Source organism: Protomyctophum bolini (assembly GCF_963924005.1).
Source record: "Protomyctophum bolini genome assembly, chromosome: 20".
Lineage (NCBI taxonomy): Eukaryota > Metazoa > Chordata > Actinopteri > Myctophiformes > Myctophidae > Protomyctophum > Protomyctophum bolini.
The window spans coordinates 274,311-287,550 of NC_137881.1; the positions used below are offsets into that span (position 1 = coordinate 274,311).

Genomic DNA, 13,240 nt, shown 5'->3' on the forward strand with positions numbered 1-13,240 from the left:
AATCATCTAATGTGATCCTGGGCTCTACACACCCTCCGCCAACCTGGGGAGAGCAACGGACTTAACTCATGCTTCCTTTCCTGTCCAAGTTGCTCCTTTACACCTGACAGGGGGGAGTTTCCCTGGTTGGACGTAGCGCGTGGAAGGAACACGTTATTCCAACCAGTTCATTTCCCCTCCATCAGGTGCCCTAGCTGGCCAGGGGGAGGCAGTTTAGAGACCAGGATTACTGCATGTTTTTGTGAGGGTACCTACCCTAGGGGACACAGGGAGAACATGCAAACTCCACACAGAAAGGCCCTTTCGCCAACCCCGCCTTCGGGTATGGGCACTGATGACGCGGAGGAGGAAACACGCCGCCAGCACCCACGGCGCCCCGAGCGGGAATCGAACCCAGGACCTTCTAGCTGTGAGGCGACAGCACTACCAACTGTGCCACCGTGCCCCACAATACCCTCCATTGACAACTCATTCATCCAAATTGCTTTTGCAATCTGCTTGTATTAAACGACATTAAACTCACCAACATTTCAGCTGTAGGGAAACCTTTAATTATCCTCTTTCAATCTGCAAAGGGTTTGTTTCATAAAAATCCACGTAGACATGTTATGATGAGCTACTTTCTGTCAATAAATTCTGTGCAGGTGATTCTTTTTATTTTTCAAAGTGTTGCAGTTTGGCAGCACTCATTTTTATTATGGGGTCGCGCTGCTGCCTCCTGCATTATGTGCAAATTCTAAACAGGTGGAACGCAGGGCCGTTCAGTGACTTCCAAAATCCAACACACCGGCACAGAATTTCTTGACATGAAGTAGCTCATAACATGTCTACACTCTACGGTGGATTTTTTAAGAAACAAAAGCTCTACGGATTGAAAGAGGATAATTCAAGCCTTCCCCTACAGCTGCAACGTTGGTGAGTTTAACGTTTAAGCAGATCACAGATGCAGTTTGGATGAATGGGGAGTCAATGGAAGGTATTGAAACTCTAGATTAATCCCATTATTAAAAAAACCCTACAGTTGCAAATTGCAGCTAATTGAGAATTAACGTCTTTGCATCTGCCTGTGTAGTGTGAACACAGCAATAGAGATGGTAATAGCACTGGTTTTCCTTCAGCACAGAAACTAACAAACCTCTTCCTCGTTACGTTTAGTACCAACGATACGATGTCCTGTCTCGTCCCGTCTGACTAAACGATGTTAGATGTCCATCTTCAGTTCAGTCCACAGTACCAAACGCTCCAAATGAACTACATCTGAAAAACCTTCACACTACTACTGTATACTATCCCAGGTTAGGGTCAGACTCACCTCAGCGGTGGACTGCAGGCTGTGTGTACATCCACACTACTACTGTACACTATCCCAGGTTAGGGTCAGACTCACCTCAGCGGTGGACTGCAGGCTGTGTGTACATCCACACTACTACTGTACACTATCCCAGGTTAGGGTCAGACTCACCTCAGCGGTGGACTGCAGGCTGTGTGTACGTCCACACTACTACTGTACACTATCCCAGGTTAGGGTCAGACTCACCTCAGCGGTGGACTGCAGGCTGTGTGTACGTCCACACTACTACTAGGGATGTCAGTAACGGATAGTTTCCCAGCCGGTTAGCCGATAGGATTAACCGGGTCATTAACGGATAGTGGTTGATTTATTTTCTTTTTTAATAGGCTACCGCTACCCCAAATGTAATATGCATGATGTATAGGCTGCATAATTAAAGTTGGTAGACGAATGGTATACATTTATTTATGCTCCTTTTTAAAAGACAAACTAAAAAGCAACATTTAACAATATAAATTGTTGTAGGCTTAATCATCAATAAACAACGCATCGCATATTCGCATCTGCATGATGCATGCATCTGCGCGTCTACAGTACAGAGGTCCGCCGGTTCTAGTCCAAAACATAAATAAATCCAGTCCAGATCTAAGCAACCTATACCTATAAAGCCACTGGACGCATGGGCTAAGACTTTTTTTTATTATTAAGGAAGATCAGCATGCATGTCACCGTGTTCTGTTTGTTGACTTTTCGCTGACGAGAAAACCCTCAAACATCGATAGCACATGGCTAACTTGATAGCCGTAAGCCGTGCTAGTGTGGGGACTCGGGAGACGGATAGGAGGAGGAGGTTGAGGAGGAAGCGACAGCGGCTGTAAACGTTCTCCCTCCAGGCCAAATGGCCAATAATGGATTTAATAATGTAGGTCTCTGCATTGATACGGTCGACATGTGTTAATCTCGTCTCGCTGTCAGCCTGTCACTCGCTTACATTTTGACTACCGCAACGCTACCGTTGTAGGCTTGTCGCCAACTAGCCATTGAAGTACAACAGAGAACGGGGACATTGAGGGGGCAGAAAACAGAGCCAGAGCGCTGTTCATGCAGCCTGGAGTGTGACAAGCTGGGCGGCGCAAATAAGAGCAATTTTAGGCATGTGTGCAACATGACAACTGTTTTAAAGTATTGTACAGTGACAACTACAGTCTCTGTAATGTTTATGTTGTACTATTACTAAAAACGATCTAAAATAAAGGGATTTAAGATCAGAACACGCATTTATTATTATGCAAATTAACCGTTAAAGCTGATAATAATATCCGGATGTTTCTTAACGGTCGACTAACCGGTTAGGGTCAGACTCACCTCAGCGGTGGACTGCAGGCTGCGGGAGAACTTGATCTGGTTGACTCCGTGGTGAACGGGCTTGCCGTAGGTGGCTCCCTTCGGCACGGGGCGTTTACGACCGCCACGGCGCACGCGGATACGGTAGATGACGTAGCCTGTTGGAACAAAAGAAAACATACGCTAATGACGTAGCCTGTTGGAACAAAAGAAAACATACGCTAATGACGTAGCCTGTTGGAAAAAAAGAAAACATACGCTAATGACGTAGCCTGTTGGAATAGAACACAGTAACCCATTTAGGACCACATTCTACATCATTTGTAACTATTTCATGTCAAGGACCCCAAAAACTATTTAAATGGGCGCCGACCCCCATCTGAAAATATGTCGTTCCAGGGACCTCCCAGAAGCAAAGATGAGTTAAAAACAGCCTACAGACCTTAATGTACCCAGTAAACACTTAGGCCCTCATTTATCAATCAAGTGTAAAATCTGCCACAGATTCGAGTGCAGGTTTCGTAGTACACCCACGGCCACTCGCCACGGCATATATAAAGTGATCGCAAACAGCTGATCCTTCCTTAATTTCGTTCTGACGTTAACAAATGTGACGGCTGAAATCTATCTGGCACGCCCTATGAAATCAAGCCTCGCCCTCGTTTTTGCGACATGAACAATTGCAATACGACGGCTGGTAAGTTTGGTAACCAGGGTTACAGGAAAAAATACGTTTCTCCCGTGCCTTGCTGCCCACACCCCCCTCTCTTGACACACACACACACACACACACACACACACACACACAGACGCACACGCAACTTGCAAGCCGAACTAACTGGTGTCTTGTTAAATAAATAAAGAACGAACACCTGCATGAATTAAATAAAGTTGTAGGCCTACCCTGTCTGTTTCCCTCTCGCTTGCCTTGCTGTCATGTCCACGCATGCACGCATATACATGACACATCGACATCGCATCGTATCGCATCGTATGTGTATGTATATGTATATATATATATTATTTTTATCATTATTACTTTTTTGTTCTTACTGTAAAGCACTTTGAACTGCACTCACTGCCTGAAAAATGTGCTATATAAATAAAGATTGATTGATTGATCGCCATGAATGGAATTAGTTTGTAGGCTGGCCTATATTAATTTTACCCATTCGTGCGCAGTGCACGGCGAAGACTGCGCACTGCTGTGATATTAAAGTCCTGTAGGTGACTGCCGACATGATAGCCTAGCTCTCTCATGCAGCATGAGAGAGGCTATCATGTCGTCAAGGCAGTCATAATCAACGTTTATGTAGTGATTTCTGATTTGATCATTGATGAACGAATCATAAACATATGGATGAAGGCTTGCCGCTTGCATGTGTGCTGGTATGTGTTGGCGACGCACGCCGCGGTCCCGTCCTCCCGAGCCCCGAAAATGATCTCGCTTTTATCTGAACTGTCAAAACTGTCAAAACCTGTCTAAGCACTTATTTAAATGGTGAATGATTAAGCCCCTTACGCCTATAGCCTGCTAGTACTTACTACAAATAGGCAAGCTGTATGCTTGTCATCGTCACTTGGAAATAAAGGCGTGCAGTCCATTTATGCCTTTTTTTAAATAATATCATAATCACATATGCCGCATCACCGCATGCGCTCCAAAATCATCTCACAAGTGCGCTTGCATAACAAGGCCAGTAAAGCACTGTTTGATTAAGCACAAACTAATACATTGTAAACATGTTATATTGTTTTTAATTGCACGATTTTAATTACTTGTAAAGTTTGAAATCTCTCCCTTTTTTTTTACATACACATACCGTTTTATATTAACATTTTAGGAGCGAAAACATATGTTTAGATGCCTGTGACAGCGTGTCAGCAGTTCAGACAATGCTGCTCCGCTTGTGTAAGACAGAAAAACAGCCAAGGAAAAAGCGTACGCCAGCTGCGGAGCAGACGTGGGTTTTGAACGTTGTCAATTTCAAGCTTTGCCGGAAATGGTAAATGTCGAAAATGTTTTCGCCATATTTTGGCGAACGCACGGTTGATAAATGAGGGCCTTAAGGCCTATTCATAGTCTGGATTTTCGGTGGTGAGCTGATCACCGGAGCTGAAATAACGCTGAGCGGTGGTGAGTAAAAACAGAGAGAAGGGCCTGAGCGGTGGCGGTGGTTTGCTGATCACCATGGCTCGTGACGTCATGTTGTAGTTCGGTGGTCACCCCACCACCGTAAATCCAGACTATGTATGAGCCTTCACCCTGCTAGGCCTTGTAGCCCAGCCTACAGACGCAGTAAACACTCACCCTGCTTGGCCTTGTAGCCCAGCCTACAGACCCAGTAAACACTCACCCTGCTTGGCCTTGTACCCCAGCCTGCAGGCCTTGTCGGGCCTGGTGGGTCGGGGGGCTCTGTGGAGGTTGGACAGTTGGCGGTACTGCCAGCAACGGACTTGCAGCAGAAAACGCATCACGTCCGACTGCTTCTTGCGCCACAACTCCTGCATGTACTTGTACGCTCCCATCTTGGTTTATCTGCAGGAATAGACAACATCTTCATCAGTATCATCGAAACATCACCTTAAACGCTTAAACCAGTGGTCCTTGAGGGGGTTCCAGGTGGTCCCCAGCTAAATGGAGTTGGTAACCAAATGGACCCTAATTAGCTCTTTAACTGTCGAGTGTAAAGGGTTAGTGTTAGTGTGTGTGTGAGGCAGCGTGTGTGTGTGGGAGAATAAATGCTTCACTCAGGTCATTTATGCTCGTTGATCGAGTCTCACTGAGCATCTAGTGGTCTGACACACACTGCTGCGCAGCAGGAGTACACACACACACACACACACACACACACACACAAATCCTAGCAAGCTTCTCCAGTGGTTTCCAACTTTGTCTCAATCGACGCCAAACTAAAATCCACGGTTTTAGTGTGGCACCTCCATATACATCTATACAGTATCATATCCACCAGTACAGTTATCATATCATTATCATATTACACACATATTACTACTACTAACACTCCTATCCAAATAGATGGGGTTGCTATTGAACGGGTGCACGAAAACAAATTTCTAGGTGTGACAATTTATTGACGATGGGCTTAGCTGGAAAACACACATCACAAACGTAAAATATAAAGTAGCTAGAAGTATAGCAGTCATAAATAAAGAAAAACTGGTTCTAGATCTTAAGTCACTTCACACCCTCTCAGGGCTCGACAGTGCGACTAGGTACTCGCATTTGCGACTAAAAATATCACCGTGCGAGTTGTAAAATTCAATTTGTAGCACAGGTGCGACTACAGGATTTGACCATTCAATCGTGATAAAGACAAGTCTCTGTCTACAGCAAGTGCACATTCTATAGTCGCGGTTCTATACCTACATTTATATTTCTGAACGGCGGTGTCGTTCGCCAAAAAGAGCAGAGCTACAAGCCAACAACGTGTCGACTCTGTCGAGGCTCAATGCGGTGTTCATTTGAAGATCTGTTCCCTTTGCTCCCACCGCCCCTCCCCTCCCTGTATTGCTGCTCCGTGCTCTTCCCTGTCACACTGCTTGCTAAAGAAGTCAGAGCGAACTCAGCGGGATAGCATTAGCATGATCGCACAGATGCAGAAGGAATTGCTTGGACCCCGACACGTTATTTGCAAAGTTTGTTTGTAATGTTCAAAGTTCAAACGTAACTTACTTTTAACCAAACGCGGGTGAAACAGCGTGCACACATATGGAGTGGACGGATTGATGTTTATCAAAAACAACCCTTGCTTAGCGTTTGCTTACAAAAGTGTGTGCCCAGCATAAATGATAATGCAAATGACCGAACTGGCTGGATTACCGTATTAATATCAGTCAGTCAAAGCCAAGGAGAATGTTACAATACTAATTCACCATCGAGCAGCCTCTGCACTGTCTGAATGTCACACTAACATGATAGAACAGCAGGATAAAAACGGATAGCCTGTCTATCCATCCATGAGCAACTTATTATCTATCTAGCTCTGGTCCATAGCTCTAATGTGTTGCACGTATTAGAGGTATGGAACAGAGCTACTATCGATCTATCTACAAAGTATTAGCATAAAACAAATTGATTATATAGATTATATGAAAACAAACATAACAATGATATCATGATGAATATCACTATTTTGTGATAATTGCTGAAAAGATAGTGATATAATATTTTGACATTATTTTCCACCCCTACCTCATATCACTTCATTAAAAGAATCACACCCATGTGAAGTGAGGGGCGCTCTTGTCATCATACATCATCAGAAATCATCTCATACTGGCCAATCAGAATGCCTGTTGCCTGTGATTGGTTAGCTGATTTGCTCGTTTACTTATGACATACATTTTCCCTTCAATGTCAATGGCGTCATATTTAGCAGAATTTTGACGTAATTTCTCTGTTGATTGTCAATGGCTCATTTTGAGATGTGTGGGGACAAAGGCTGTATATTGGAGGGGCTAGCGCCCCTTAAAAATACATCATTTTTCATCGTGCTCCTAAAATATTTTGTGTGCTACTAGATTTTTCAACTTAGGCGCACACGTGCTACTTGGAAAAATGCTAAGCGTCGAGCCCTGCACCCTCTACTGTTCCTTAGTCTTGCCATATTTCCATTACTGTGCTGAGGTATGGGGTAGCAACTACAAAACATCAATTCATTGACTTGTCATTTTGCAAAAGAGAGCAATAAGGACTATTCACAAGGTTGGTTATCTGGAACACACAAATCAATGCTGAGCTGCAACTAATCTGTTCTGTGACTGTCCCAGCATAGCGCTGTGTCATAGCGATCCACAGCAACAAGTGATTTCGTGACTTGACGTAAACCATACAGCGCGCACACACACACGGCTAGCTTATTATTTATTTATTATTATTTGTCTTCGTAGGAATGGTCATGGTAGTGTACTGTACTGTACTGTACTGTACTGTACGAAATATCTTATTTCTTCCTCCCTGTAGATTACATGATTTACTTTGATGTGTTATATTTTCTTTTGTGCGTTTGTGTGTTGTATTGTTTATTTCCCTTTTTTGTGCAGTCTGTGTTTTGTAGACTTTTGTATTGTTCTTAATTAACTTTTAATCTGTTAAACCATCTGTTCTTTGATATGTTATTGTCTATTTTTTTGTACTACGTGCTAAATAAATAAACCTAAAACCTACTGTACTGTACCGTACTGTAATGTTAGGGTTTAGTCTCTTACCCGTCTTTGTCTTCGTAGGAATCCCTGAGACTGGAGCTCACCTCCATGTATCTCTGTACAGAATGGAAACATTTATGATTAAACATTATTACGATGGATGCATTTATAATATAACGTATTATAATCTATATTACATTAACCCATTTAGCCCGAGAATGATTCTACAAATGCCTTCTAAATTCTGACAGTTTTCTGAAAAACCATGTTTGTATGTCAGCCGTTCTCCACATTCATTTTCATGTCAAGGACCCCCAAAAATATATGTAATAATTGGCCGCCGACCCCCATCTGAAAATATGTTGTTCCAGGGACCCCCGTTCCAGACATTAAAAAACATTCCCTCTGAAAGAATATATATATATATAAATTCAAAGACATCCACCACATTTTCTTGATTTTTTTCTAAAATAGCAGATCTACAAGCTCAGTGTGTGATATTAACTGAGCTCAATTCTGCAATAATTCCATATTAAATAATAGATATTTTGCTGCTAGTGCTTACATCCAACATGGCTCTGGTTCGATGGTCTGAGTTGATCTGTTCTCTGAGCTGAAAATAATGGAAATATGTTTTATTAGTTCAATGTTTATCTCACACACACACACACGTAACGGATTTATAAACCCACACACTGTCGTAAAGGTTGTAAGCGGTCTAGCTCTGTTCCATAGCTCTAGAAGGATATGGATCAGAGCTATAAGCGGTCCCCAAATGGACCCTTGCAGGTCTGTAACTCTGAGAGTAACACATGTGGAACCAAATGGACCCTTATGGGTCTGTAACTCTGAGAGTGTAACACATGGAACCAAATGGACACTTACAGCTCTGTAACTCTTTGATTGATTGATTGATTGAAATATTTATTAACAGTTTGTAGAATTACAGTACATTTTAAGCACAAACTCAATACAGAGACTGTCAACTGTGAGTGGACGACCCAATTAAGCATTACACTTATTTACAACAGGGTCCACATTGTTCAATTCATCAAAACATTTAGAGACATACAAATAGACACTTCTATGTAGTCAAAGAACAGAACAGGAATTCATCATGTAGGAGGCAAAAAGGGAAAGGATACATGTCATATACAGTGAGGGGAAAAGGGAGGGCGGTGGGGGGGATTCAGATTTTACAGAGGCCAGTTTCGAATTGCAGCCGTCCGTAGGTGCCCTTTGAGAGCGGTTTTGAAGGAGTCAAGGGATTCACATGTCTTAATGACTGTTGGTAGTGCGTTCCACATTTTGGTGGCATAGGAGCGAAAAGAATTTAGTCCCTTGTTTGTGCCGAACCTGGGTTGTACATGGTTTGTTGCACTCCCTCTGGTGTTGTGGGTGTGGACTTCGTTTACATTAAGGAAGTATTTAGACAGGTACATGGGTATCTTGGTGGTGTATCGAATCTTGTGGAACAGACCCATTGCAAGATGCTGTACTCTGTCGTCGACCCTAAGCCATCCCAGCCTGTCAAAGTGGGCAGGGGTGAGGTGGGTTCGGGGGGTGAGGCCAAGTAGGAGCCTGACTAGTTTGTGTACAAATGGAACCACATTCCATCTGGTTCAATTTCTCTCTCAAAATAAACCAACATGTGTAATAAGTGACATTATGGCATAATAATAATAAAACTGGTGTGTGTGTGTGTGTGTGTGTAATAACAGTATAAACATTAGCATGTAGCATGTAGCATACCGTGCTCTTCTTGTGTAGCATCTCTTTAGCTTTAGCATCCATTAGCCTCTCTTTCTCCTCGTGGTAGCGACGCTGCTGCTCCAGAATGGTCTCCATGTTTATTCTGAGTAATTTATATTAAATTTAACTTCCTAACGCAGTTAGAGTTTAAAGTTGAAGTGATTAAAGCGACAGTCTGTTGGTTTCGCCGCTAAACGGTTAGCTAGCGTTCCTTCCACCGTTTGTTTTCACTGCTGCAAGTGCAACGTTGCTGCTGACGCCCCCATAGCCCGGAGGGATCAGCCCACACTGGGATTGGCTGCTTGGTTGCTAGGCAACAGCGCGTTCATTAAATTAAACTCAAGATAGATGTATCGATATAAATATAAAATCATATCTATTTATTTTATTACATATAAACGTATTTATATTAGTTTAAAACAAACCGTTATCTGTCTTTGGACAATATGTCTATAATATGATAAATATTAACTAACCAAGTGACTAACCAATCACAGCGCGACCGTCCCTTCGGGCAATAGGATCTTGGAACGGAAGTAGGTGCGAGCCTAACTTCAACTGGGAGGAACATCAAGGCCTCAATGTTTGGTTCCGGTCTTGGAAAAAAATGAACTTTAATAATAACGATTGATTGATTGATTGACATACTGTGAAATATAATGAAATGTACCCATTCTACATACTGTGAAATATAATGAAATGTACCCATTCTACATACTGTGAAATATAATTAAATGTACCCATTCTACATACTGTGAAATATAATGAAATGTACCCATTCTACATACTGTGAAATATAATGAAATGTACCCATTCTACATACTGTGAAATATAATGAAATGTGCCCATTCTACATACTGTGAAATATAATGAAATGTACCCATTCTACATACTGTGAAATATAATGAAATATAACCATTCTACATACTGTGAAATATAATGAAATGCACCCATTCTACATACTGTGATGAAATATAATGAAATGTACCCATTCTACATACTGTGAAATATCATGAAATGTAATAACCATTCTACATAACATGACATCACGAGCCGCGGTGAAGAGCAAACCACCGCCACCGCCCCCAGCCCTTCTCTCTGTTTTTACTCACCACGGCTCAACGTTATTTCAGCTCACCACCGACAAGCCAGACTATGAATGAGCCTTAAGTCGCCTGAGGGCCCTAAAGGGCGAGGTCGCATGCACGCATCCGCCTGGGTGACAGCGCTTTGGAATGGGGGTCAGATCATTCTGTACTGGCCATATAAGGAGCGTGTCTATAAGGAGAGTGTACAGGGTTTGATGAGGTCAGATCAACATATGGAATGTCAGAACAGGTCAGCTACATATATGGAGATCTAAGAGTGACAGCGGGGCCAGTCTTGAGTGTACAGGGTTTGATGAGGGCCCAGGTAGGGCCGGGCCTTCATTTCCAGGCCTGTTGAGAATGTAAATATTGATGACATCAGGTATCTCCATATTTGGGCTTAATTGCGACAGCACGTCGCTTTTACTATGACATCGGGGGTCTTCATCACTGATGATGTCACGTGATGTCACGAGACCCTGGGCACCATATATGGGTCTTTCCCATGTATGGGGATTTTGAGTGACACACTGACAGACAGGAAATGCACGATTCCATTTAACTGCGACCTACTGTAGCCTTAGAGTATATATGAATTATGTATATTATATATATATATATATATATTAATATTATACTCTTAAGACTGTAGCCTACATATGTTTAATAACCGTCTATAGCCTATGATTATTTTACTGTATATTTGCATGTAATTAAATCTGGTGAATTAAATGAAAATGGAGGACCCCAATGGAAACAAGCCTTTAATAGTGCTTTTTTCTTATTAATTTTAATCCTCAGACATTTGTATTGAACTGTACTTTAATATTCTACAAACTGTTAATAAAGTTTTCAATCAATCAATGTGTTTGTTGTTTACCTTTCTTACTGTAAGTCACTCTGATAATATAGTGTAGTATAAGCCAATAAGCATCGACCAATGAGAAATCAATATTATGTAAACGCAATACCACAGATCTGTTTGGATTAGTGGAGGACGGCCCTGGTACCATGGGGTTATACTGACACCTAGTGGCCATCATGATTCATGACAGGCTGGATGAAGCTGCTGGTAGAATGGAACGATGTTTATAAAACTACCCTAAAAATATGATTTATGTTTATTCAAACAACCCTAAATTAAATACTATTATGAATGTCAAAATAATGTGTTCAAATATATTTTATGTGACCATATTGACGCCTTGTGATGACGAATATGGCACATATTCAAAGTTGTAATATTGTATTATTTATTGACTGGAGAAATGCTCCATTGGTAGTTATTCAAATTAAATATAGGGTAAATGTTTAATATTACAAAATGTAATACTGGGAGTTTATTTTCTAATTATACTGTACACTGTACAGTATATACAGTACCTGCACCATCAATAAAATGATGAAATGTAGATGCATGCAGTTGGTTCTTGCTGCCAGTATGGGAAAAGAATGGGACTGAAAAGAATCGAATGCACTCATGTTATGTCAAAACAAATTCCTATGTGTGTATACACAAATGGCTAATAAAGGTATCTGAATCTGACATTTCTGATAATTCATAAAATACATCATATTGACTGTTAAAGGTCAGCTTGGTGTACCTGGAATGATTCTTAAAGTATACAAGACATTATATAAAGTATTATACAGATATATGTTATATATATATATATATATATACCAGTCAGGTGGTACTGATGGTCAGTTTGGTGTACCTGGACTTACTTTTTAATTCCATTGTCCTATAATCTATAGAAATGGCAAAAAACAAGTTGTCTTCATGAACAAAACATTAACATAATGTACTTAACATAATGTACTTCCAGATAGTATGTTCATACAGGCTGTCAGTCAACTATGTTTACATGCTCATATTGTTCATACAGGCTGTCAATCTACCACTATGTTTAACATGCTCATATTGATCATACAGGCTGTCAATCTACCACTATGTTTAACATGCTCATATTGATCATACAGGCTGTCAATCTACCACTATGTTTACATGCTCATATTGTCATGTCAGCTCAAAGAGACAAAGGTTTTACATTAATTGGAAATTGGATTTCTTGAATTTATCATTATTGGATGTCCAATGAGCAGGAATACATTTTCTTTCATTTCCTTCTGGTCACATCTTAACACGCTAGTTTAACTTTAAATTATTTTCCATTTGATGTACAATATAATCAAACTGGTAGTTTGAATTGAATGGGAAACCAAACCACAGAAAATAAAGTGTAGAGGAAAGGCCTTTTCACCATCAGCAGTGTAAGGATTGTGAACTGAAACCATTATAAAGGTCTTCGTAGATCCATTCTACTGTATAAACTAAACTTTTAATATTCAGAGTATTGTCTGGATATATTTATTCTTGTATGAGCCTGTGTTGTCTTTTAACTAGGAGAAACAATAGTTTTTTTCCTGCTGCTGCAGTTGGAAAGAATGACAAAGCAAGCTTGAATCTATAATCTAATTAATTGGCAGTTGCTGCTCTTCAGTGAACAGAAAATAATATGTACAGGTCTGGAGTCTCTGGACATCTAAACTAATATAACGATTAGAAATGATTACGATCAGAATAAAAATGAAA

General features: G+C 41.2%; 1 protein-coding gene across 2 annotated transcripts in view; it reads right to left on the reverse strand.

Moving 5' to 3' along the window:
• LOC308334997 (large ribosomal subunit protein eL15-like) overlaps positions 1–9,790 on the reverse strand; it is a 41,918-nt gene extending 32,128 nt beyond the window's left edge. For both annotated transcript variants that reach the window (XM_080791924.1, XM_080791923.1), the window contains exons 1-5: positions 9,557–9,790; positions 8,370–8,417; positions 7,868–7,920; positions 4,993–5,174; positions 2,657–2,793 (exon numbers count right to left, since the gene is read on the reverse strand). In XM_080791924.1, coding sequence (XP_080648050.1) covers positions 2,657–2,793; positions 4,993–5,164 — 309 coding nt within the window. In that variant the 5' untranslated portion in view covers positions 5,165–5,174; positions 7,868–7,920; positions 8,370–8,417; positions 9,557–9,790. The remainder of the gene's footprint in view (positions 1–2,656; positions 2,794–4,992; positions 5,175–7,867; positions 7,921–8,369; positions 8,418–9,556) is intronic.
• Positions 9,791–13,240: the final 3,450 nt, after the last annotated feature.